This window comes from Natator depressus, chromosome 1 (genome assembly GCF_965152275.1).
Source record: "Natator depressus isolate rNatDep1 chromosome 1, rNatDep2.hap1, whole genome shotgun sequence".
Classification (NCBI taxonomy): Eukaryota; Metazoa; Chordata; order Testudines; family Cheloniidae; genus Natator; species Natator depressus.
Window position 1 is genome coordinate 204,359,188 of NC_134234.1, and position 25,903 is coordinate 204,385,090.

General features: G+C 42.1%; 1 protein-coding gene across 6 annotated transcripts in view; it reads right to left on the reverse strand.

Annotated features, from left to right (window-relative positions):
- The window catches only part of USF3 (upstream transcription factor family member 3), an 87,577-nt gene that overhangs the window by 43,335 nt on the left and 18,339 nt on the right, over positions 1 to 25,903 (reverse strand). For 5 of the 6 annotated variants that reach the window (XR_012642302.1, XR_012642290.1, XR_012642296.1 and 2 more), the window contains exons 2-3: positions 10,826 to 10,945; positions 8,059 to 8,123 (exon numbers count right to left, since the gene is read on the reverse strand). Coding sequence is in view for 2 of the 6 variants with exons in the window: in XM_074975045.1 (XP_074831146.1) it covers positions 8,059 to 8,105 (47 nt within the window). In the remaining 4 variants the exon portion in view is untranslated. Of the gene's footprint in view, positions 1 to 8,058; positions 8,124 to 10,821; positions 10,946 to 25,903 lie in introns of all 6 variants that reach the window. The other variant, XM_074975054.1, reaches the window with a different exon arrangement.

A 25,903-nucleotide genomic window follows, 5' to 3' on the forward strand; every position in this document is an offset into this window, starting at 1 on the left:
TCATGGAGGTTAAGTCCATTCATGGCTATTAGCCAGGATGGGTAAGAATGGTGTCCCTAGACTCTGTTTGTCAGAGGGTAGAGATGGATGGCAGGAGAGAGATCACTTGATCATTACCTGTTAGGTTCACTCCCTCTGGGGCACCTGGCATTGGCCACTGTCGGCAGACAGGATACTGGGCTGGATGGATCTTTGGTCTGACCCAGTATGGCCATTCTTATGTTCTTATAGTTTCCTTGTACTTCCCCATCAGTATGTCTGAAGCCATCTGTTCTTTCTTGTGTTATACTTAGGATGGTAAGATCATTGGGGAAGGAACTGTCTCTTTTCTGTGTTTCTACAGTGCTTAGCACAATGGGGTCATGGTATGTGTCTGGGGCTCCTAGGTGCTACGATAATACAAGTAAATAATAATAATGAAACACCAGGAAACCACAAGCTCTAGTCCTACCTTTCTCCAGTGGCTGCTGTTAATATTGCTATGAATTTCAAAACCTATATTATGAACCACAAGGCGAAGCAATTGTCATTCACCCACTTCATGGATAAAATAGCAGAGAGGTTGTACATGGTAATTTCAACCACAGCAGGGAATAGAATCCAGGCAACTAATATGTTGGGCCTGAATCTGATTTGTTTTGCCACAATGCCTTTCAGAATGACTGTGCCATCCGATGAAGTGAGCTGTAGCTCACGAAAGCTTATGCTCAAATAAATGTTAGTCTCTAAGGTGCCACAAGTCCTCCTTTTCTTTGTGCCAAATTATGTGCTTCAATATGCTGCCTCTACCACATCCTGAACACATTCTGCTTTCAAGAGCCAGGAACAGAATGCATGAATACCCAGCATTATAGCACTGCCTCAAGTGGAAGGGGCTTGTATCGTGGATCTGAAGGTCCTGGGTTCAAAGCCTACTCTTGGGGGGGGGAATAGTATGTAGTTATGTGATTAAAGACTGTGGGTAACATTTTCAAAAGCATCCACATGACTCAGGTGCCCTAAGTACAATTGACTTTTAATGGACTTAAGCACATTTGAAAATTTTATCTTGTATCCCAAAGCATCATAATTGAAGTGATACAGCTAACCTGAATTCTGGAATTTCCTAGCTTTTCTATGCTGACTTTGCGACCTTAATTTTATCTTCTACCATAAGTTCTTTTAAATGTGTTTTTATATACACATATACATACATATACGTACACGTACACACACACACACCACACACCTATCAAGCTAGTGTGAGGAACCTAGAATAATCATATTTGTTGAAATGATATTAGAGGTGAATGTGGATAATGCATTAATAGTTATTTTATTACTGCATTATTATTAGTAGTATTTTTGTTAATGGAAGCTGTCCCTTCAAGAACAAAATAGAGCAGTTATAGAGTGTTTGATGTAGACAAAGCAGTATGTGGGAGATTTTACCTGTGCCCCCACAGAATGGGAGACGGTGCCTGTGCAAGCTCCAAAGAGATCAGAATTTGATTTAACAAACATCTCTCTCCAAAAAACAAGCCTCATTCTTGAAGGGTAGCACTTACTTGGGGACTGGATACCTCAGTGTATTGCTAAGGAACTACAGAGCCTTTCACCAGTTTGAAACCAGCCTAGTTCAGTAGTAACTAAAAGTTGTTCCCATCTAATGGATATTTAGTGGCCCCCTATGTGAGTCTAATGTGACTCCTATGTGAGTTAACCCCTATGTGAGTTAATCCACATCAAAACCCACCATCACATATGGCACTAACTGGCAGACTTAGACTAGAATCCAAGAATTGTATGGGCCACAGAGACTAAATTAACCCTTTTATCTCTAGAGGAAGCTACCGCTAGACCAGGGTTTGGGCATGCTTAGCAGGGTAGTATATGTGAGAAAGAGAAGGTCACACCCTGTGCAGTAACTGAGGTTCTTTGAACTGTGTCCCACTATGGCTGCTCCACAGTAGGTGCAGCAGCGCCCCCTATGCCTGGGATCGGAAATCTTTTGTGGTCCAGTGGGCACGCTACCAATGTGCTCCTGCTCATCTCACACTGTGAATGGGATCTATATATAGCGCTGTGCGGACCAACTGCCCTCAGTTCCTTCTCTACTGCAAAGCTTATCTTTCAGCTCTGAAGCAGAGGGGAGGAGGGTGGGTAGTGGAGCACTCATAGGGACACACATCTCAAAGAACATCAATTACTGCACTGGGTGAGTAACCTTCTCTTCTTCTTCTTCTTCTCCTCATGTCCCTGTGGGTGCTCCACTATAGGTGACTGTAAAGCAGTGCCCCTAGTTGGAAGGCTTGGGCTTCGGAGCGGAGTTTAGTGCAGATGACAGGACAATGTGTCCTAGCAGGGCAGCTGATGCTGCATAGTAATTGCGCAGTGATGGCTAAAAGTGTCTATGGAGGTCCAGGTGGTTGCTTTGCAAATGTTAATAATTGGGATATTGTTGAGAAAGGCAATTGAGTTGGAGAGAAAGTGGGTAGAATGTGCTCAAGTTCCAGGAGGAGACTGTTGATTGTGTAGTTGGTTGAAAAAGTGTATACATTGGGAGATCTGCTTGGAAAGGCATTGTTTGGGTATGGCCAGGCCTTTCTATCTTTCGACCATTGACAGGAATAAGCATGGCTACTGTGTGAAAGATTTAGTTTTATCCAGGTAAAAAGCTAATGCTTGCCTGACATCCAAGGTGTGTAACGTCACCTCCTGCTGGTTGCTATGTGATTCGGGAAGATAGGTTGATTTAAATGGAAGGAAGTTGGTACCTTTGGTAAGAATTTTGGATGTGGACATAATGTGACCTTGTCTTTATGAAAAACTATGTACGGGGTGTATGCCGTGAGAGCGCCAATTTCTCCTAGCTGTCGAGCCGATCTGATGGTGATGAGAAATGCTGTTTTCATGGATAGATGAATACAAGAGCCATGGGCTCGAACAGCGGTCTGTTGAGGCAGTGCTAGATGAGGCCAGGGTCCCAAACTGGGGTGGGATCTCGTGAGAGTAAAGGTTTTGGAGACCTTTCAAGAATCTCTTCCGGAATGGATGGGTGAAGACAGTGTGGCTGTCTGGGATGGAATGTTGGGATGGAGGCTAAGTGTACATGAATAGAACTTGTGGATAACCCTGATTTTTTAAGATCCAAAATATAGTCCAAAATGAGTAAAATCATGACGTGACTGGTGGTGCCCCAGGATCAGAACCTTGTCCATTTTTGGAGGTAAGTGTGTTGAGTTGCGTCATGTGTGCTATTCAAGAGGACCTCTTTTACTGCCTCTGAACAGGTCACCTCCGAATCCTGAAACCATGGAGGACTCATGCCTTCAGATATAGGGGGATGTGGATTGGGATGGAGGATTTGACCTGCATCCTGTGAGAGAAGGCACGGAGTTGGTCACAGAGTGATCAGAGGACATATACCTCCTTCGTATGATGGTGAGTATACCAAATCGGACGTAGCCATGTTGGAGTTGTAAGGATGACTCAGGCTCGGTCCCCCTGTATCTTGTGAAGCACTCTGAACAAGAGGGGAATGGTTGGGATGGCATAGAGTAGTGGGGCATCCCACATAATTAGCAATGCATCTCACAGGCACCTGAGGGCATAGGCCTGCTCTTTAGCAGAATTGAGGGCATCTGACATTCTCCGTTGTGGCAAAGAGATCTATGGTTGGGAATCCTCAGCAGCTGAATATGTGGTGTAGGGTTTTTGTATCTAGCTTCCACTTGTCGTCTTGGGAGAATTTCCTGCTCATTGAGTCTGCCAAAGCGTTCTGGTGTCCAGGGAAGTATGCAGCTGAAATGCTGATGTTGTGTTGGACATATTTCCATAATTTCAGGGCTTCCGAGCATAGGGAGTGGGACCTTGCTCCACCTTGTCTGGTAATGTAGAACATGCAGGCCATATTGTCCGTCATATTTCATATAGTGCGATGTCTGATCAGTGGTAGAAAATGCCAGCAGGCCTTGTGGACTGCCTGTCGCTCTAGAAGATTGATGTGTAGGGTGGATTCCACTAGGGACCACCTGCCCTGCACTATATGGGTGAGAAGGTGTGCTCCCCAACTAATTAGGGAGGTGTCAGTTGTTAGTATCAGGGATGGTGCTGGTTGAAGGAAAGGGACCCTGACACAAACGTTTTTGGGTTCTGTCCACCAGAGTAGTGAGCCACTGACCTTGATATGCATGGACAGGAATTTGTGAAGACTGTGCCTCTGAGGTACATAGACAGTGCGTAGCCACATCTGGAGACAGCACACATGCAACCTGGCAGGCTTTATCACAAATGTGGCTGCTACCATGTGGCTGAGCAGCTGGAGAGACACATACTGGCAGAGATCTGGGGACAGGTTCTCAGTGTGGACACGAGGTCGACTATTCCTGAAAATCTGTGAGCTGGGAGGAAGGCTCTGGCTTGTATCACATCCAAGTGTGCCCCAATAAACTCCAGGTGTTGTACAGGTGACAGTGTCAATTTTTGTATGTTTATATGGAGGCAGAGATTTGAGAAAAGGTTCATTGTCTGCCGTATGGCATGAACTGAGTCAGGTTTGGATGAAGCCTTGAGGAGACAGTGATCTAAGTATGGGAATATGACAATGCCTTGTTTGTGTAGGTAGGCTGCCACTTCTGCAAGGACTTTGGAGAAGACTCAGGAGGCTGTAAAAAGTCCAAAGGGAAGTACCCTGTACTGGTCATGAATGGTCCCCATGATGAATCTGAGGAACCATCTGGTGATGTGAAAATACATGTCTTGGAGGCAGAGAACCAGTTCCCCTGTTCCAGTGCTGGGATAATGATGGATAGCGTAATCATCTTGAAGCTTTGCAGTTTGACGAATCTGTTGAGATTTCATAAGTCTAGGATTGGTCTCCGCCCACTGGATTTCTTTTGGATCAGAAAATAATGGGAATAAAAACCCTTCCCTCTGTGTTGGGATGGGACTGATTCTATGGCTCCCATTTGCAGGTGGTTTATTTCTTCTTGTGGAAGGTGTTCATAAGAAGAGTCCCAGAAGAGGGACGGAGAGGCGGGGTGGGCAGGTGAGATAGATAGGAATGGGATGCAGTATTCTTTGTTGATGATTTCTAGGACCCACTTGTCCAAAGTGATTTGCTGCCACGATGGTTAGAAAGGAGCTAAGTGGTCACCAAACTGGTGGTTATTGAAAATGGTTGCCATGACTGGAACAGAGGGAGGTTTCTCAGGGCGTAGACCAAATCTTCAAAAATTATTGTTTGGACATGGGTGTAACAGAGATAGCCCCTTGAGTTGTCTATTGTCTGCACTTTGTTGGGGGCCTCTGATGTCTTTGCTGTGAGTCATACCGCCAATGGAGGAGTGAAAGGTGGAGGCTGGGACCTCGTGGCATGTTGGCATTTCCGCTGACATCTCTTTGGTGCTGGCGTATAAATGCCGAGAGAGCAGAGAGTCGCTCGAGAGTCCTTTAGGAAACGTAGGGACTCATCCGTGCAAATAGCTTGGAGCCTTCAAAGGATAGGTCCTCAACAGTGGTTTGCACTTCCTTGGGGACTCTGGAGAGGTGCAGTCATGATGCTCAGTCTCATCACTACGGCTATCCTGATGGAACAGGCAGCTGTACCAGTGGCGTCTAAGGAGGCTTTTAAGGCCATACGGGCCAACTGGCGTCCTTCAGACACAAGTGCCTGGAGTTGCTCCTTCTTGTCGTTGGGAAGATCCTGGCAGAAATCCTGTATCTTAGAATAGTTTATGTAACTGTATTTGGCCATGGGAGCCTCATAATTAGAGATATGAAACTGCGCATGACAGAGGAATAAGCCTTGCGACCAAACAGGTCTAGTCGCTTCCAGTCCCTGTTGTAAGGGGTTGAACTTAGGTGGTGTTGGTGCCCTTTTTCATGTACTGCATTGTCAACCAGGGAGTTTGGAGTAGGGTGGGAAAAATAAATTCCATGTCCTTAGCAGGGACATAATACTTTTTGTCTGGCCGCTTGCAAGTTGGCGGGATGAAAGCTAGGGTCTGCCAGAGCACCTTGTCTGCGTCCAAGAGGGCCTCATTGATAGGGAGAGCTATCTCTGCTGTTGCTCTTTCACTTCCTCCAGAGGGATCTGGAGGGAGTCCACGATCCTATGGAACAGCTCTTAGAAATGTTTGAGATCATCTGCTGATGTAGGGGATGGAGGCACGATTTCCTCCTCTTCCCTCAGTGAGGCTAAATGGAGGGTTGGTGTAACCTCCTCTTGTTCATCTTCCTATTCCTCCACAGGTAGTGGATCAGCCTTTGGTGGTAGAGGGACGGATGACGATGATGAGCATAGATGTCTGCAGCTCTGTTCTATGGAAGCTTTGAAAACTGTGCTCTGTACATAGCCCATGGATCCCAATGTGGAGGGACTGGCACATGGGACTGCAGCCATGGGGTCCATACCAGTACCCTGGTTCGGTTCCGGTTTCCGAGTAGTGAGGACGTGTAGAGGATGCTTTCTGTGGATGTCCCGAATCTGATGGGGGGGGGGGGGGACGGAGTATTCCTCCTCCTCTTCCTTGCTAGGGAAATGTGGTGCCATCCTCGGAGGGGAAAGAGAGTAGTGCTATGACTCCAGAGAAGAAACATGAGGTGGAGGGAGCTCGCCTCTGAGTAGCGGTGACTCAGGCATGTCAGATACCCTAAAAATCTGATGGTATCTGAACTCCTGTGGAGGAGGGAGGAGCATCATCCTGTCAGTGCAGAGGGGAGGGTTCATTCTCTGGAACAGCCAGCAGATGGAATAAAAGGCTTACTCAGTGCCGAAGTCTTGCCTGGTGCGGAGGGTCTCGTCAGTTCTGGATATTGTATCAGTGCCGAGGGCTTGCTCAGTGCCACGGGTCTGGTCCAAGCCACAGGTTATATCTGTGCCAAGGGCTTGCTTGGTGCTGCAGGTTTGGCTGGTGCCAATAGAGATGTCAGTGCTGACGGTTTTGTCAGTGCCAAAGTGTCTGAAGTTGATTTGGCTGGGGAAGTTGGTACCATTTTTGAAGGTCTCATACTGTGCTCCTTGGTGCCAAGAGACACTGCAGTGGTCTGTGGGCCTGCCTATTTAGGATCCTTAGGCTTCTTCTTAGTGCCGGTACCGAAGGCACTCAGGTGGTCACAGGAGCTATGTCTCACCCCTGAAGATGTCAAGGCTACTTACCTCACAGGGGATGGTGTTCTACCAGACAATTCCTTACAGGGCGATGTGGCAACCCGTTTCTTCCCATCTGAGCGAAAGAGGATTTTATCTTGGAAGGACGTGACAAGTGGGGGTCAGCTGATGATCTAGTCGAGCAGGCAAAGTGTCTGGACCTCTCCATGAGGAGAAGTGTCAGCCAGATGTCTCAGTCTTTTCAGGCCCTAGCAGTCAAGTTGTGATAATGAGTTCACTTTTGTGTGACATGTTCTTCACTGAGGCAGTGGATGCACTGTGGGTGCCCATCATTGACAGGGATGGTTTCATGGCATGAAAGGCATCTTCTAAACCCAGGTATAAGTACGAGGGAAAGAGCTTTCCGGTAGGGAAGGGCAGGTAGCGGGAAAAACATATTCTAAGCTAAGTACTAATACGGAGGGAAGAAAGAGGAAGAAATTTTTTGTTTGTTTGTTTTTCTTTTTTAGGGGAAGAGGACAATTAAAGGAAACTACTAATTACTATGCTAAACAGGTAAGGGTACTATCTAAAGACTCAGAGGATAGAAAGGCTCTGCTCCAGATTCCATCCCAGACCAAAGGCGGTTGGAAAGAACAGAGTGGTTGGACCACAGAGAGCTATATATAGATCCCACTCACGATGCAAGACAGGGAGGAACACATGTGTGGTCCAACAGACAATGCTACCAAAGATCTCCAATCCCAGATGCAGGGGGTACTGCTGCACCTACAGTGGAGTAGCCCTAGGGACATCAATCAAAGAAGAACTTGTCTGTCTGCTGCCCTGTAGATAATAAGAGGCCTTCACTTATGTTGCCAAGATACACTTGCCTTGGACAGATTGCCTAGCAGTACAGCAGACAGAGGCTCTATAGAGTTTTCAGCTGGCCAACACGTGCCAGTCAATTGGCCACAGATACTTACCGGTGCTGCTTCTTCATAGGAGTCTCATTCTCTGTCATCTCTGGCATGGTTTCAGACAGAAGGGCCTGAAGAGGAATGGGCAAAAGAATGAGCAAATACAGATCTCTCCAGAACTCTATTAGCACAAAAAAGTGTCAGCTTGATCTTTAACATTTCAGCTATAAGTGCAAGATCTATTTGAATGAGCCAAGAAGTCCAGCACCTTGATTTAACACATCTTTAGGCAAGAGCACATCAAAAGAGTAAGTGCGATCCCTGTAGTGCACTCTTGCTATATGTATTGAACAAATTTCCATTCCTTGAGTGTGGCTTTAAAAAAAAAAAAGATTTCCCATCTGTTCAGGGAAGCAACTAAGAAAGTTACACCACTTGATTGGGGGTGGGTGTTTCAATTTTTCATGAGATAATCACAGAAGATATGATGAAACTGGACAGTCTTTCATTCTAATATGTGTACAGTTCCCAGTTTTGAATAAAGCAAATAATTGCTGAGCAAAGTAACAAACTAGATTGAGAGTATTTTATTCAATAAAAAAATATAACAGCGGCAATGTGGTTTTTCTTGTCAGCTCTTGTTTTTGTACAGATGATATATAAAAGCTCTTTATCTAGGTTTCTTGGTTTAGTCTACTAACTAACTATCAGACTCCTTTTGGGCATTACTGTGGCAAATATACAGAGCTGAGCCCTGGTATAATTAGACCAAAAAACAAACAAACCCCACATCAATATACAGTTAAGGTTGCTACAAATAATATACCATGGTCTCAAAAACATAAAAGTCAGTAAAAACAAGTTAAAATATGACTACATTTTCCGATGTACAACATGACTTTACATATAACCTTTCCAAAGATTAAATACAAGCTGTGCAGTTTGTAATAAGACCATTAAAAATGTTAAGACGACACGATAGTAGGGTTACATGAATTTGAAGATGAAGTTATGCCAATGATGGCTATTTTATTTATATACATTATGTAAAATCTCTAAAAATCTTTCCTCTCCATAATGGGGTGGGTGGGTGCGCGCGCCATTATGGAGAAGAAAGATTTTAGAGATTGAACATAATGTGGAATGTGCTGTAGATGCCAGCAGGAAGATTATTTCTTACAGAATTTTTTGTAACGGTCTTTATTCTAAAAACTCAAATATGTTTTATGTATGTTTCTGTGTTTGTATGCAGGGATGTTTCTACTGATCTTGTAATGAAGTGGAGATGTCAAAATGTATTCACAACTACGTTATCAATCAATTAAAATAATTCTTAGCTATCAATTAGCTTCCAGTACCTAGACTTTATTTACATTCAATTCTAAAAAAAAAATGGATAGGGAATTTCCCCAGACCTCTGTTCACCCACTTTAAACCCTACCCAAGAGTCTGTGGTGTAATTACATTCTCTCTGAAAAAGACAACAACAACTCTCTTTCAGGCTCATCAACACTGCCTCTTAGGGATTTTCTATACACAAACTGGAACCAATATAACCATTTAGAGTAAGTCAATTTTTTACTGACTTAAATCAAAATTTGGGACTCTTAATCTGAAATAAAAGAGTGTCTACACGCAGACTTGCACCAAAATAACCAAAAGATGTGGCTTACAACCAGTTTAGTTATTTTGATTACAGGTTCTGCAAAAACAAGCCCTTAGTTAGCTTAAAGGATCACTATGAAGAAATGCAATACACACATGCCAACATGCAGGAAAACAGCACTCTGCTCCATACAGTGAGAGAGTTGTTGCGGATTCAACAGCAGTAAATCTTCTATGTCCCCTTCAGAAGAACCAACACAAACCCAACTGTCTACTCACAGAATCACAGCTGCAGAATCAGTCATGATCAGTCAGATTCATGATCTGAATAGGACTTTTCAAAATTCCTTGACCATGAAAAAAATTACTGTGCAAGGAATCTGGGTGACCTGGGGTGTTGAAAACAACCAAATACAATAATGGGCCAGACCGTGTTTCCCCTTGATATATACTGTCGAAGGTGGGTTCAACCATCTTCACAGCATTGTTCTCCCTGAACCAGATGAAGTGCAGACCCCTGAACTCTCTACACAGTTCAGGGGTCTGCACTTGGGGAAGGGCAGAGTCTTGGCAGGAGGAGTGAATAGGTTGTAATACGCAAACACATTTAAATTAATTTCAACAATTTTTAAATTTAAGACACTCTTCTGGAGTTTGTGTGTCTCAATCAACACTTGGTTAGAGCATGGAAACCCATAAAGCGAAAAAAACTAGATATCAGAGTGAAACACCAAACAGGTATGCACTGACCAAGTAGAGGGAAATGCAAAAAAGTCAACTGAAAAAATACTGAAAAGTCAACTACATTTTTAAAAATCATTTCATTTAAAATAAGAAAAACAACCTTTTAACTGTATCTTTTTATGTTGTCATTTTCCTGGTAGGTGATAAAAATCCCTTACCAGCTGCACTATGGCCCCAAATGAGCAAGATACTTAAGGAGATGAACAGTCCCTCTGCTTCAGAATTTGGCACATGCTTGAATACCTTGCTGACCTCTATCACTATATTTGGTTACTTTACACCCTCTTTGTTGGGCTTCATCCCCTTTTTTTATATTAGTCAAAAAACTGGCCTCTAAAGGAGAAAGGAGTATGTTACAAAAGGGTATTTGAGATGGATTTAAAAAAGCAATGTGTGAAGCCCAGAAAACGGTATCCCATATTATCAACTGGGTATGGTATCCAGTAGATCTTTGGGTTTTGCTAACATCCTTTCACCCACCAACCTGTAGCTGGAATTCTTCACATGAATTCTCAGACTCCTCCCAGCTTCACCTCACATCAGTTTCTGATCCAGACACATCAGGTTCCACTGGCAGACTTCTTATGTTTAACTTTTTTTGTTACTATACAGGAGAAAAAAAGAAAAAGAAAAAGATTATATTAAATTTGGCCACCAGGAAATGTTTTATGTTTCTGTAACTTGACCCTGATGATACTGATGTTGCAAGTCAGCCATCTAAAGAACGCCAAAGTTTAGAACTGTGTATATGAGAGAATTGAGGGTGGCATACAGAAATGAAGTTTGGAATCTAAGCCTCTGATGTCCTAAATAGTTGACTGAACAAGAGACCTATGCTTATCAAGTCAACCAAGAAAAATAGATTCTAGCTCTGAAAGTTGTACATCTCTAACATCCTTTCCCTGAGCATGAGATTGATACAAGGAATATCACCATCCTGTGGAGGGAAAAAAAAAAAACTTGAGATCACATCTAGTTGGAGATACTGAAGATCCAATTCTGCAAAATTCCATATACCTTCAACTCCTCAGTCAGACTTGATGGTGCTCAGAGCTTCATAAAAAGTTGTACCCTTAATCACCTTTAAATCAAGTTTCCACAGTGTCATCAGAGCCCAACTGATATTATACAGCACCCAACTCCAGGCCATTTAAAATACAGGCATCAAATGACTTTCCTATCCCAAATATCTGAGCACGTCACACCCTCTTTGAATACCTCCTCTGGCTTCCCCTTCTCCATTTATTGTATGAGCTCTTCCTGTTATCAAGATTCTGCTTGAGAACATTCTGCCCATAATTTGAGAAGAATCCAGCTTTAAAATTCTTCCACAGAAGCTGAAAAGTGTTTTAGTTATATAAAACACCTGTGGCTGGCCCATGTCAGATGACTCTGGCTTGCGGGGCTTGGACTGCAGGGCTATACAGTTGCAGTGTAGACAACTGGGCTCAGGCTGAAGCCAAGGCATCCTATAGCCTGGGCTCCAGCCCAAGCCTGAACGTCTACACAGCAATTTTATAGCCCTGCAGTCCAGGCCCTGTGAGCCCAAGTCAGCTGACATGGACTAGCTACAGATGCTTTATTGAAGCATAGACATATATTAGAGTAAGAGTTTGGAAGTCTGAGGGTATTTCCCTAATGTTAATGTTTTTTCTAAGGCCTGGTCTACACTATAAACTTAGGTCGGCATAAGCTGCATTAACTCGATCTAATAATGTATATAGCTACACTATCGAGTCCCTTTCGCTGACCTAAGTGGCTGTAAAGTCGACTTCTGTACTCCACCTCCGCAAGAGGCACTTAAGTCGACATCCACGGGTCAACATGAGGATAGTGTAAACACTGCTTTGTGTAATTCGAATGAATTAGTCTCTAGGAGGTGTCTCACAGTGCTCCACTGTGACTGCTCTGGAGAGCGCTTTCAACTCCACTGCACATCAGGCATGTACACAGGAGGTGAACAGTCGTTCTGGTTCTGCTCCACAGACATGCTACTTTTATGAGGAGCTGCATGTGATTCTTGGCGGCGATCCCACCATTACCCCAAAACGCTCCGTGGATGTTTCCCAGGAGCCCCAGGCATCCTTGAGCAACAACCAGGAGGACACTGTTGATGAGGAAGAGGAGGAGAACGTAAGGCAGGCAAGTGGAGGATCCATTCTCCCCGACAGCCAAGAACTGTTTTAACCCTTGAGCCCATCGCTTCACAGGACCAGTTGGCGGCAGTGCGTGATGCAGGGGAAGGCAGTTCTGGTGAATACACATTTCCAGTCAAACTGTACGGGTTACATGCTATTATTTTTTATGTTTAATCTGAACAAAAAAGTAGGTATCCTGGGTATCGGTGGCTACTCCAGCTATGCAGAGGGTGCTCTCCAAAAAAGACAGTTTACATGCATGGGGATGGCCCAGGAATCCTCCATGGAGATCTCTAGGAAGCTTTCATGGAGGTACTCTGCAATCCTTTGCAGAAGGTTTCTGTGAAGGGCTGCCTTATTTCATCCACCACGGTAGGATACTTTCCTGCGCCACTCCAGTATTAACTCTGCTGGCATCATTGCAGCACATAGCATTGCAGCATAAGGACTGGATCTGTACCCAGATGCTTGAGTATCTGCTTCCCTGTTGCCTCCGTTACCCTCAGGAGAGCATCTCATAGGATCACCTACGGGAAACGGGGGAAGTTTTGAACGCTAGCCTTTAAACCGCAAACAATTCAACAAGTAATCCGTCCTGTTTGGTGAAATCAAGGTCACACAACCACGCTTTCCCAAACGTGCTGTGGTTGAAAGGGATCACCATGTATTGCAAGCAGCATTGAAGAAAAACAAAAAAGGGGGGGGGGAGAAAAGAGGGGTAGTTGTTTCCTGTTTGTCTCCCTCCCCCCCCAACCCGATGCCGCTTTTGTAAAAAACAAAAAACAAACAACACTATTTGGCAGGCTATACACTGGTGCCTGTCCTCAAGTACCATCCACGTTGCTAGGGGCAAGGAAGCTTTTCTCAAGATCCCAAGGATGTCTTCACAAAAACAGCAGCACAAGACCTCTTGCCCATGCCTCGTAGCCTTACTCACCATGGCTGGAGCAGGAAACCAACTCTTGCAATAGCCAGTGGTTGTAATTACATTGTGGCTTGAAGTGAAGTGTACTGAGGGGTGGGTTTTTTTAATAAAAAGAATTAACCTTGCCAGAAATGCTGTTAATGCTACCCTTGTGCTTTGCATTCCTTGCAGCTGAAACCTTATCCGTCAGCACATCCTCCACACCGGGACAGAGACTTTCCCAGATTAGAAAGCGGAAAAAGACGACTTGGGAAGACATTTTCAATGAGTTAATGCACGCCTCCAAGAGTGACAAGACGGAGCTCAGAGCATGGATGATTACACTGTTAGAGAACATGGACAGGGAGGACAGGAGAGCATGCAAGGAACAAGAGTGTGCCACGCAGGAAGAGGTGCTGTGGGTTATGAAGAAGCAACAGACATGTTGAGGCATCTGGTTGAGGTTCAAGAAAGGGACTGGATTCCAGAATCCCTCTGCAGCCTATGCTGAACCTGCTGCCATAATCGCCCAGTTCTACATCCTCCTCCCCCAAACATCCCATGAGGACGGGGGGGAGAGGGGGGTGAATTTGGTATCCCTTGCACTCAATAGCAGGGAAGGGTACAAGGACCAGAAGGCACCCATTCCCATTGTTACTGCAGTGCATCTGTAAGCAAGCTTTCCTTGTTTCTCCCCCCACAGCGTTATCTTACTTTTCTTTGCTGTGTTTGTGTGCGTAATAAAACTTCACGATTGAGGAGAAAAGGCTCTTTATTAATTCAACACACGGTGGTTGGTGGGAGTGGAGTTTACAGGTGAGAAAATGCACTGGAGTGGACAGTTTGGTAAGGTACAACACAGATAAGTGTCACATTACTCTGGCTCATTGCTGCAACTTGTTTTCAAAGCCTCACAGAGATGCAGAGCCCTTCACAGTGTGCTCTTCTTATTGCCCTGGTGTCTGGCTGCTCAAAATTGGCTGCCAGATGATCTGCCTCAACCCCCTCTCCCTGCCAGAAACTTTTCTCCCTTTGTTTCACAGATATTATGGAGCACATAGCAGGCAGCAATAACAATGGGGTATTGCTTTCACTGATGTCTAACCTAGTAAGCAAACAACACCAGCGACCTTTTAAACGTCAAAAGGCACATTCCACCACCATTCTGCACTTGCTCAGCCTATGGTTGAACCAGTACTTACTGCTGTCCAGGCTGCCTATGTATGGCTTCTTGAGTCGCAGGAGCAAGGGGTAGGCTGGGACTCTGAGGATCACGATTGGCATTTCAACATCACCAATGGTTATTTTGCAGCCTGGAAAGAAAGTCCCTGCTTGCAGCTCTCTGAACAGAGCTGTGTTCCTAAAGATGCATGCATCATGCATCTTTCCCAACCATCCCACGCTGATGTCGGTGAAACGGCATCTGTGATCCACCAGTGGCTGCAACACCATTGAGAAGTATTCCTTTTGGTTTATGTACTCTTTGGCAAGGTGGTCTGGTGCCACTATAGGGATATGTGTTCCGTCTATCACCCCACCGCAGTTAGGGAACCGCATCACAGCAAACCATCCACTATGTCCTGCACGTTGCCCAGGGTCACTACCCTTCTTAGCAGAAGTCTGTTGATGGCCCTGCAAACTTGGATCATAACAGATCCCATGGTAGATTTACTCAGTCCAAATTGATGCCCCACTGACTGGTAGCAGTCTGGTGTTGGAAGCTTCCACAGAGCTATCCCAACTCGCTTCTCCACTGTCAGAGCAGCTCTCATTTTAGTATTGCTGCGCTTCAGGGCTGGGGAAAGCTCTTCACACAGTTCCTGGAGAGTGGTCTTGCGCATTTGAAAGTTCTGCAGCCACTGCTCATCATCCTATAGTTGCATAACTATGTGGTCCCACCAGTCAATGCTTGTTTCCCAGGCCCAGAAACAGCACTCAGTCATGTCAAGGTGATGCATGACTGTCGCCAGCAACTGCGAATTGCTCCACTCTAGGTCTTCCAGCAGGGCTGCTTGTGTGGCATCACATTGTTTCATTCAGCGGCTCCTGTATCAGCTGTGCAAATATTGCAGGATAGGGTGCAAGGTGTTTGTAATGCTCACAACAACAGTGTACAGCTGAGCGGGGTCCATGCTTATCGTGATATGGCGTCCGCATGGGTAACCCAGGCTTATGAAAAAAGGCATGAAAAAGGCTAGGTTTGTTTGCCACTGATTTCAGGGAGGGAGGCAGGTAAGTGCATCATGGGAGGCTAAGGCCATTTCCCATAACCATCCGTGCTAACGTTTTGGTCCCATAAGGCATTTAAAGCCCAACCCAAAATTCCACTCGGTTATGTGCACTGTGGGATGGTTACCCACAGTGCAGTGCTCCATGCGTCGATGCAAGCTCTGCTAGTGAGGAAGCACTCCACTGACACAATGAGCATAGTGTGGACGCGCAAGATCGACTTGCTTAAATCGGAGGCTTGATGTCGACGTACTTGAAGTCGACTTAACTTTGTAGTGTAGACATGGCCTAAGTTTTGCACTCACTACTTTGGTGCAATCTATTCCCATGACTATTTTTAGAGAGAACTTAATCTCTCTCTCTCAGCACAATTACATTTTGAAAACATTTAAATACTTACTAAGAATTCTGTGGTTGGGTCCATATTAAAAGGGATGGTATTTGTCTGGCAGATAAGTTATTCAGGGCATCAACATCTTAAATTCTACTTCGAAGATGGGGCACTGTTGTGCAAGAATGTTAGCAGATGCCATCAACCATTTCTTTCATTTTTAGAGAATTACCTGACTGAAGTTGCTTGGACTACTAACCAGGTGCCCGGGGATCCATGTATCCCCCCCATTTTCCTCTTCGTGTTTAGATTTTCACCAAAATAAACAGAGTTCTACCTACCAACTGATATGTAGAACATCCCCCGAAATTTTGGAATTGATTGAATGTGGTGTTCAAATGTCTTCTGTTGCATCCAAATAGAAAAACATTATCAAGTTGAACACAGGGTTTTGCAAGCTTGGCCAATGATTAGAAGTATGTGTAAATTTATATTCCTTACTCTCCAATTTAAATCTTCCTGTATTCATCCACAACCCAATTTTTTTCACATCTGAATTTGTTCTGAGGGTTAGTATAGAATTATCTGTTTAAGGTGAGAGCTTTTAAAGGCTTGCAATAATCAAGCACAGGGTTGTCAATTTTGGTTGGACATATTCCTGTACGTATCATCACATGACAATCTTTAATTAGATTAATCTTTAATTCCTGGAGACTCTGGGACAATCCTGGAGGGTTGGCAACCCTAAACAAGCAACATTCCTGATACCCTCCAACCGCTCAATATTTCCAAGTGTTTTTAATCTGTAGCACATCGAAAAAGTAAAAGACACAAGGCAGCCAGTTAACACATATCGCACACCATCTTCCTAAACAATTCATATGAAGTTCATTCCAGATTTTGGCTTTCTCCTGGAATTTTTGAAGAACAGTGAAGTTAATCTTATAAAGTGTGTCTACTGTGTCAATTATACATAACCTTAAGTGTTTTATTTTTGTAGAGGCCAATGAGAAATTACAGCAAGTTTTGATTTTCACTGTAGTTTCTTGCTTCACATTGGTATGAAGAAAAATACAGTGTTATTGCCTATCTTACAACCCAAGACATGACTAAAGCTAGAAAGTCCCTGGAGAGGTACAAGTACTGAAGGTAAGGGTTATGTAAGATATAATAAAATGTCATCTGCACAGATGGTGTTTTTGTTCTATCGTTTTAGTTTTGGGTCCTGTAACATTTATAGTAAGTCCAGACAACTGCTTTGTAACTAGAGCAAATAAAAAGGAGTGAACTTGGACATTCTCATTTTGCTCCCCTTTTAAAGGGATTCACTTACACCGACCCTCGCTAGAACGTGGGGTTCGGGATCCATGCGCAGTACTGCGGATCCCAATTTAAATATTTAAATTTGGGATCCATTGCCGCGACCACACTATATGCGAATCTGTGCTATAATGATGCGTGCTCTAGTGATGGTCCGCTGTACTAGAATACTAGCTTTCTGAGTTCAGTATAAGGCATTCACCTGTTCTCTAAAGCTGGACATTTTGTGCAAATCAAGCTATCAAAAATGGTCACTCAACCCAGCTCAAGGCCTTCTCTGCATCAGATAAAAAGAACAAATTCCTGTTTCTTCAACCGATTGAATACATTGAATTTAATGTACATCACAGGCTGGCTTTATAGCCATCCAGTCCTGGGGTTTTGTAAAGCTTTAAGGTGTTCATTCATAGCCCTTTAAATTTTGGCTCTAGGTATTGGGTCTTCTAATTTAATTGAATAATCTTCTGCTAGAAATGACGGAGGTGGTTTTTAGGGAGTATGGTGGGGGGAGATAAATGTTAATTTTGCCAACACTGTAAGATTGTGATGTATAAAAATGGAATAGAAAACCTGAAAAGATGATTTAACTGATCTAAAGTCTCTCATTCCCCCCTTCCTGTTTTGACAAATTACCTTCTTATGAGCTCTCCTTCTCAGACAAAAATCCAGAATGTTATCAGTTGTCTCATCCTATCATAAAAAGGTTATTTTAGCTAGCTTTATTTGCTACTATCTTTTCACTCAATAGTATAATAAATTATCCCTTTAAATTTTATACGTGCTCTGTACTGCTTTTGATTTAGCATATCTTTGTGAAGAGCTTCCAATTTTGCAAAATAATTCTTTCCATTAGCTTTTTCTTTAAATCATTAGCTATATCAAACAATCTTCCTCAGATTACTGCTTAAACTGTTTCACAAGGAGCAGCATCACTTGTATCTTCCACATAATTCGTTTTTATATATTTGAGAGCATCCTTTTTAAAATATTGTGACAATTCAGGTTTTGTAATAGAATATTGTATCATTTTAATGGCTAGGAGCCCTACTCACGGACCAGGACCCTCACTGTGCTAGGTACTGTACAAAGAAAAGAAAAAGACTATCATTTAATGTCCAGCGCTTGCCTTATTTTTCCTCCTTTATATCCTGTAAAATGCCCCAAACAGGGGCATGCTCTGTTACAATAATACTGCTTATACCAACTTCACACATCTTATATAGATTACCTTAACCATTGCAGACTGTGAAGAATTTCAGAGCATAAGCACTGATTACTCAAACAAAAGGTCAAGTTTTCTCTCCAAGATGTAGCTCTCTCTACATATTCACTAACTACATTATAGTGATTGCTTTTGAGTCATTTATTAACATGTTCCCCTCACTCAATGTCCTTTTTCTTAAATTTAAAATCAGACCATCTATCTTTAGGTGTGGGATCTAACTAAAATCCGCTATCAAATGAAATAGTTTTGAAATGCATGGCGAGATTCAGCTATATGTTAACTATGTTGCATTTTTTTTAATTGGGTGTAGATAGATTTATAAAGAGAAATATCTAGTCCAGTGGTCCCCAACCTTTTTGTGGCCAATCACACATTCATGTTTTCAGAAGAGTGTGGCGGGCGCCAACAATTTTTCAAGGCTTTTTTTTTTAATTTGTACATTAAATACAAAAAATCATATTTAATATTACATAATATATGAATCCATAAGATTAAAAAAAAAAGGTAATTTTACATGTAAAAAGGTATTAAATTATTTGGCAATTACTGTTTCACCTTACCATGTGAATTTGCTCCTTTTTATCTACCTGTAAGAAAAATTAAGGAGTTTTTACTAAATAAATATCATAAACAGTTTTCATCTTATTTTAAAAAAGTAAAACTATTTTTTGATTGGACAGTTTTTTTGAAAAATTTAGACTAGCTGTAGCAGAAAGTGAGGCTAGTAATATTTCAGCCCTATATATAAAACGTTGTTGAACTGCTGGTCCAAATATATTTATTATTCTTACTTTAACATAGATAGCCAGTTATGGTTAATACAAAAATATTCTTTGTTTATTGAAATCCAGATACAAGTAACAATACAAACAAATATGAAAAAAGTTAAACACAAGTTAATCATACATGCTCCTCAGCACTTAATGGAAAATAGATATCATTAATTCACGTGGTTTTTCTAATAAAGTCAGCGTGATTTTTGACACTGCATTTCTTCAGCCAATTTTTCGTAGTTGGGAGAGTAGAATGATATTCCCGTTCGTAAGCAATCGTCAAGATGGGCATCTGTAAGCAGAGATCTGTATTTGCATTTTATGATGTTCATTGTTGAAAACAGAACTTTGCATAGATAAGTGGAACCGAAATAAGATTTTGTTTTGTACGCTACATTTAAGGCAGGAAACTTTTTTCGGTCAACCAGATTCCAAAAGTTTTCATCCGTTGCGCAGGATTTTAGAACAATATAATTTTGAAGGTCCAAAATCTCCAGTTCCACGTCTTCTGTTCTTACTTGAATGAGACTCGCAATTGATGTAGTCATTTCTGCTACTTCTATTTGGCAAGTAAAAGGATTCACAAGAAAGGCAACTACAGGCTCAATGATGGTGAACGGTTAAAATCTCTTTTCAAATTGTTCCAGAAGTGTTTGAATGTGGATAACAAATGATGATGGGTTAAAATCACTGTCACATACCATTTTCTTCATACTGGAAATGTACGAGAGACTTAGTCTTCATATGTGACACCCACAAGATCAGTTTTGCTTTGAATGATTTTACAGAACCTACCATTTGAGCCACATGTTTGTCTTTTCCCTGGAACTCAAGATTTAAAAATGTTCAATTTGTCAGTGATGTCGGCAAGAAAAGCCAAGTCCATTAACCAGCTGGAGTCTTCTAGTTGCTTGAAGTTCTGATTTGTGGACTTCAGAAATTCTTTGATCTCTTCAGTTAGACTTAAAAACATGCAAGAACTTTACCTTTACTGAAGCATCGTACTTCTGTGTGTAAGATCAGATTGTTTATCATCAACATCTTCCAACAGGGCCTTAAAAAGTCAGTGCTGCAAAGGTTTCGCTCGAATAGAGTTAATTATTTTAATAACGACATTCATGACGTGTTGAAAAGAAAGAACTTTGATGCACAAAGCTTCTTGGTGGATAATGCAATGATAAGACAAAGTTCGGAAAGGATTCATTCTTCTTGCAGAGTGCAATGAATCCATTGGCGCTGCCCATCATTGCTGGTGCCCCATCAGTGGTGATTGCAGACAGCTTGTGTAGTGGCATACTAATTGATGTTGCGTATGATTTGAATAAATTATAGATGTCCTCACCCTTTGTTCGCCCTTTCATAGGCAATACTTTTAGTACCTCTTCTTTAACAGTGAAGTCACTAAATACCATCCTCACCATAACTGCCAACTATGCTGTATCCGATATATCTGTCGACTCATCGAACTGCAGTGAAAACCAGTCACATATTTCCAAGTCATCATTGAGCTGAGTTTGCACGTCGCTTGAAAGTGCATGTATCCTCCTTGTAATTGTGTTGTCTGATAACAAGCATGAGATTTTGTCGGCAATACAAGACTTGCAGTTAGGAAATCCTTGCCAGGCAATCAGCACCAGTCAAAAATGCTTCCTTCAACAATTCACCATCTTGAAAGGGTTTTTTCTTCTTTGCGAACAGATGAGCAATTTTAAAGGAAGCAATAGTAGCACTTTTAGACTTTACCACTTGTCTAGTGAAAACAGATTGCTGGGCAGATAGAAGAAAATTAATAACTCAAATCAAACCTCTCTCAACTCAGATTTAAGTGGATGGCTGTCAAAAGAGCCGTGATTAGTTTGGAAATGGTGTTCGACATTATGTTTTTTCGGCACTGCAACAGTATCGCCGCATAATAAGCGAACACATTTCCCTTTATTTTCAATAAAACAATAGGATTCTTCCCACTCTGTGTTGAAACAATATGTACGTTGTCTTTTATTTGAACCACTCATTTTTGGGCAAAATGTTAAAAAAAATAAATAAATCGCAAAGCACGAGAAAACAGCAGTATCAGTGCAGCGGACATACAGGGCCCGCTCCAGACACCAGTGGTGCAAGCACGTGCTTGGGGCCTCAATTGCTAAGGGGCAACATTCTGTCCATTCTTGGGGTGGCAGAGTCTGAGCGGTTTTTTCCCCCCCCGCTTCAGCGGTTTTATTTTTTTTTGGCGCTTTGGCAGTTCGGGTGGTGGCAGTCCGAGCTACTTTTTGGGGGGGGGGGGGGCAGTTCTGGGCAGTGCGGAGAGAAGCCGGAGAGAAGCTGCAGTCCCACACCTGCCGGGGACAGAGAACACCAGCACCCGCAGCCTGCAGCCCTGGAGTTCTCGGTCCCCGGCAGGCATGGGGTTGCGGCTTCTCTCCCCTGCTGGGAACTACTTTTCACACAGTGTCACTAGGCGGGTGAACATAAATGCCACGGCACCCGCGGGCACAGTGTTGGGGACCACTGGTCTAGATCATCATCCACAGTTGCCTAAGGCAAGTATGTTTCTATACTCAGTATCAGATAAGACCTGCATTACTCGAACCGGTAAGGAAAGAAGCCCCTTTCGGTATTTTCCCCTCTTATAAAAGAGAATACACAGATTTCCCGGGAAAGCAGTTCCCGGGAAGCAGCACGGGCCGAGGGACGTACCAGCCACCGCTTCCCATAGCCCCCATTGGCCTGGAGCAGCAAACCGCGGCCAGTGGGAGCCGCGATTGGCCGAACCTGCGTACGCAGATGGTAAACAAACCGGTCCAGCCCGCCAGGGGCTTTCCCTGAACAAGCGGCGTCCCAAGTTTGGGAAACACTGAATTAGACTATTGCATAAATTCTGTTTGTCTGCATTATGTGGTAGAATCTGGAAGAGGTAAAGTTTTCCTTATTTCCCAAAACCTTTAAGAGGGGAAAAAAATCTCCATTAACAAGATTTAACAACATTTTAAATGGGCATGCCTACACTTAAATCTCTTCAGGGGCACAGCTGCAGTGTAGAAACTACCTACACCAATGGGAGGGGTTCTCCTGTGCAGGAAGATAACCCACCTGCCTGAGAGGCGGTAGCTAGATCAACAAAAGAACTCTACCATCAACCTGGCACTGTCTACACCAGAGGTTAGGTTGGCATAGGGATTTTTCACACCTCTGAGAGATGCAGCTATGCTGATATAAGTAGAGCAGGCCTTAGATATTGATACAATTAGATATTGAACAATCACTTTTTCCCTTATAACAGTTGCCTTATTTAAATAAAGAATGTTTAAAATATTTTATACAGCATTTAGCTACTACAACTGTGTACGTTTTTTATTTGTTACAATATTTTTAAAGTAAGAAAATATAGGAGACGCTGGTGCTTTTAAGAGCTCATTTGTGCTCTTCTCATCTAGCTTCTGTTAACGGAGATGACACATTAGTTGCTTAAATCCATCTTGATTTTCCACAAGCTGCAGAAATGTCATCAATTCCTCCAGATTATTAAACAGTTTAAACTGATTCCAACAAAAGGCAGGATACCATATCTTTTTGTCTGAGGGAAAAGTTTCTCCTTTTGTAATTAAAAAGTTTTCTTCCCTGGCTAACTAAGATTATTTTGGAAGGATGAAGAATTTTATTATTGCTCTTGGTGGTTTGATCAAGTGATTTCAAGAAGGTGCGGTAGTGGGTTCATTCATCTTAAAAAAAAAAAAAAAGTGTCATATTTGCTTAAATTACTTATGAAAAAGCAACTTCACTCCTTCCTCTTCTTCAGGAAGACCCACTGTTCTTACAAGAGCTCTTGTTCTATCCTCTAAGCTACCTACATTTTCCTAGACCCTAGCAATTGCAGTTGAGTTTTACAGATTTAAGCTTGGGGTGAAGATTTTCCCCATTCAGTGTTCAACCTCTGAAAAACTTGTGGAAACCACCCACACTAGCTATAATATCTACATTTTAATGAAGAGAAGTCATTTTGCTCAGTAGGAAATATATTGCCTTTCTGAATTTTTTTTAGAATTTTGTGTTTTGCAGAATTTGTTTTTCCACACATGGACCTCTCTGCTTGGAAAGGCAAGGAGGGGTCAATTCCCCATCACAGAGGTCTAGTCAATCTTGATTTAAAAAAAAAAAAAAAAAAAAAAAAATCAGGAATTTATCTTTATTTTTCCTTACTTCCCGGACTTCTTAAAATTTGCCATATTTATATTTGATTACCCAGTGAACCCTATTAATGCATTCTTAGTCCCATTCAGCAGAGTGATCAGCCCTCTACTACCTTGGGTGACAGTTTGCGTCAAAGCCTCCAGGATCACCAACTGAATGACAGGGATAGATGAAAACTATGGAGAGGACAAAAATTTGTGAAAGATTGCTCCTCCACCTCTCACTTTTGTAACAGATAATTCAGCATCTCTCACTGAAGGCTAATAGAAAAAATATATAGCTGGGAGAAACCCCCCCCCAAAGAACTGATGAAAAATCTTCCCATTTATGTAGGTTTAAAAATAATTTTGCAATACATTGTCAGTCAATCAAGCGGAGAATAACTATACTAAATGACTATTTTTGAAGTGACAGATTCCAAACCCACAAGGGACCATTGTGATCAGCTAATCGGACCTCCTGTATAACACAGGCCAGAGGACTTCCCCAAGCAATTCCTAGAGTAGATCTTTTAGAAAAGCATCCAATCTTGTTTTAAAAATGGTCAGTGATGGAGAATCCACCACTACCATTGGTAAATTGTTCCAAAAATCTGAAGATACATAATGTACACCTACCAAAAGTTGTCTGAGCAATGCAACACCAACATTAAGCAAGGTGGGAAATCCAGACTTCAATCTAGACATGGCATGAAATTTGCAAAAGCATTTAAGTGACTTAGGAGCCCGAGTTAGTTTTTGTCAAACTCTGCATATATGTTAGGCCTTGTTCACACTGTAATATTTTAAACAATTTAATGGAAAGTGGGATGGTTTTCAGTACTTATATGATTTTCATCAGCAGACAACAAAGCAGAAGTCTGTAGAGAGCAAGGTCACAAGATCTGCAATTTGCACCTGTGCATAGCTAAGGGAACTGGTAAATCGCTAGGTCAGTAGTGGTCTTCTCTAGGATGGCTTTTCACTGTTGCATGTGAAATGAGTTTGATGGTTCCAGTTGAGTCTGGAGTGGACAGATGCTCCCATCACTAATGGTGACATGCAAATGACTTAAAAATTGAGTTTGTGGGATTTTTTTTTTTTTGGTTGTTTACGATGGATAATGTGATTGATGATCCAATAAGAGACAATGAAAGTTAATCTTTTATACCAACTCTCTAGTCATAGAATTTTCCAGATTACATATGGAGTGTATTTTTGAGAAAGACCCTTTTCAGTCCTCTTTATACACACTAAGGAAACAAAAAAGTGCAGGGACAGGATAACTTTTTTAAAATAATGAAAATCAGCATCCTCGGTAACAGCAGCAAAGGTGCCAAGGATGGACAAGGTTCCTCAGTATTCACAGTCAATGTTTATCTGAATCTCTAGAGATGATTATTCCATGAAATGGTTTACGTGAGGATTTCCAAACTTTTTAAAGCTTATGCTTCCCTTCAGAAAACAAAGCCAATTAATCCTCCACCTTCAACTCCAGCATATGTTAAATGCCTACTCACAATGTTAATTAAAATTATAAAATATTTAAAAATATGTCCTTACATTTTTATTTTAAGGAATGATACTCAATTAGAAGTTAAGAAATGTCAGAATTTCTTGTTGGAAAAAAGAGTTATTACTTAACACTGAAATAGAACACTTTCAAGTTTACAATAGCAGCAATAACTATAAAAAATAATCACTAGTAGGTAGCAACATTTAGATGGGTAATATGTTAAGTAACCCTCTTGTGAAGCTTCAATCCAGGTTGCTGCATGTGTACAGCAGCTGGCAGGCATGCACCAAAATAATGGATATTATTTGGTAAATTGTTTGAATCTTCCTAATAGGATATCCTCCCCTTTTCTTACAAGCTTTGCTCAACTGTGAAATATTGTCCTTGGCTTCTGAGTTTGCGCTCACTGAAATAAATGGTGGAGTTGACACCTCAGAGCTATTATTTCAGACTCTACAAACTCAGAGACCTGGTCTACAAAAGAGTTTTGTACCAGACACGTGTCTGTACACTGGTCTGTACACTGTCACACTGGTCACATTTGGAAGGTTCTCTTCCCAACTGCAACAGCTGGACACTTAAGACTGTTTTTCCTTTAAGTTTTGCTGGCATAGTTACATCAGTTAGGAATGTGAAAAAGCCACACTGCTAACAAAAAAAGCTATGCCACTAAAACTCCTAGTGTAGAGGCAGTTATTCTGGCAAAAGAGTCCTTTGGAAGTATAGCTTATTTAGTTTAGAGAACTGTCAAATAAAGATATACAGACAAAAGAATTCTTGCTAGTGATAGAATTTAACTTCCAATTTTTAAAGGATGCCTTTTTGCTTCTAACTGCCATTTTTGCTTCACCATTTACCATGTTGACACTTCTTTGGTCTTTTTTTTTTTAATTTATTTAGGGATTACATTTAGTTTGAGCTTCTATTATGGTATTTTAAATAGTCTCCATGCAGCTTGCACAC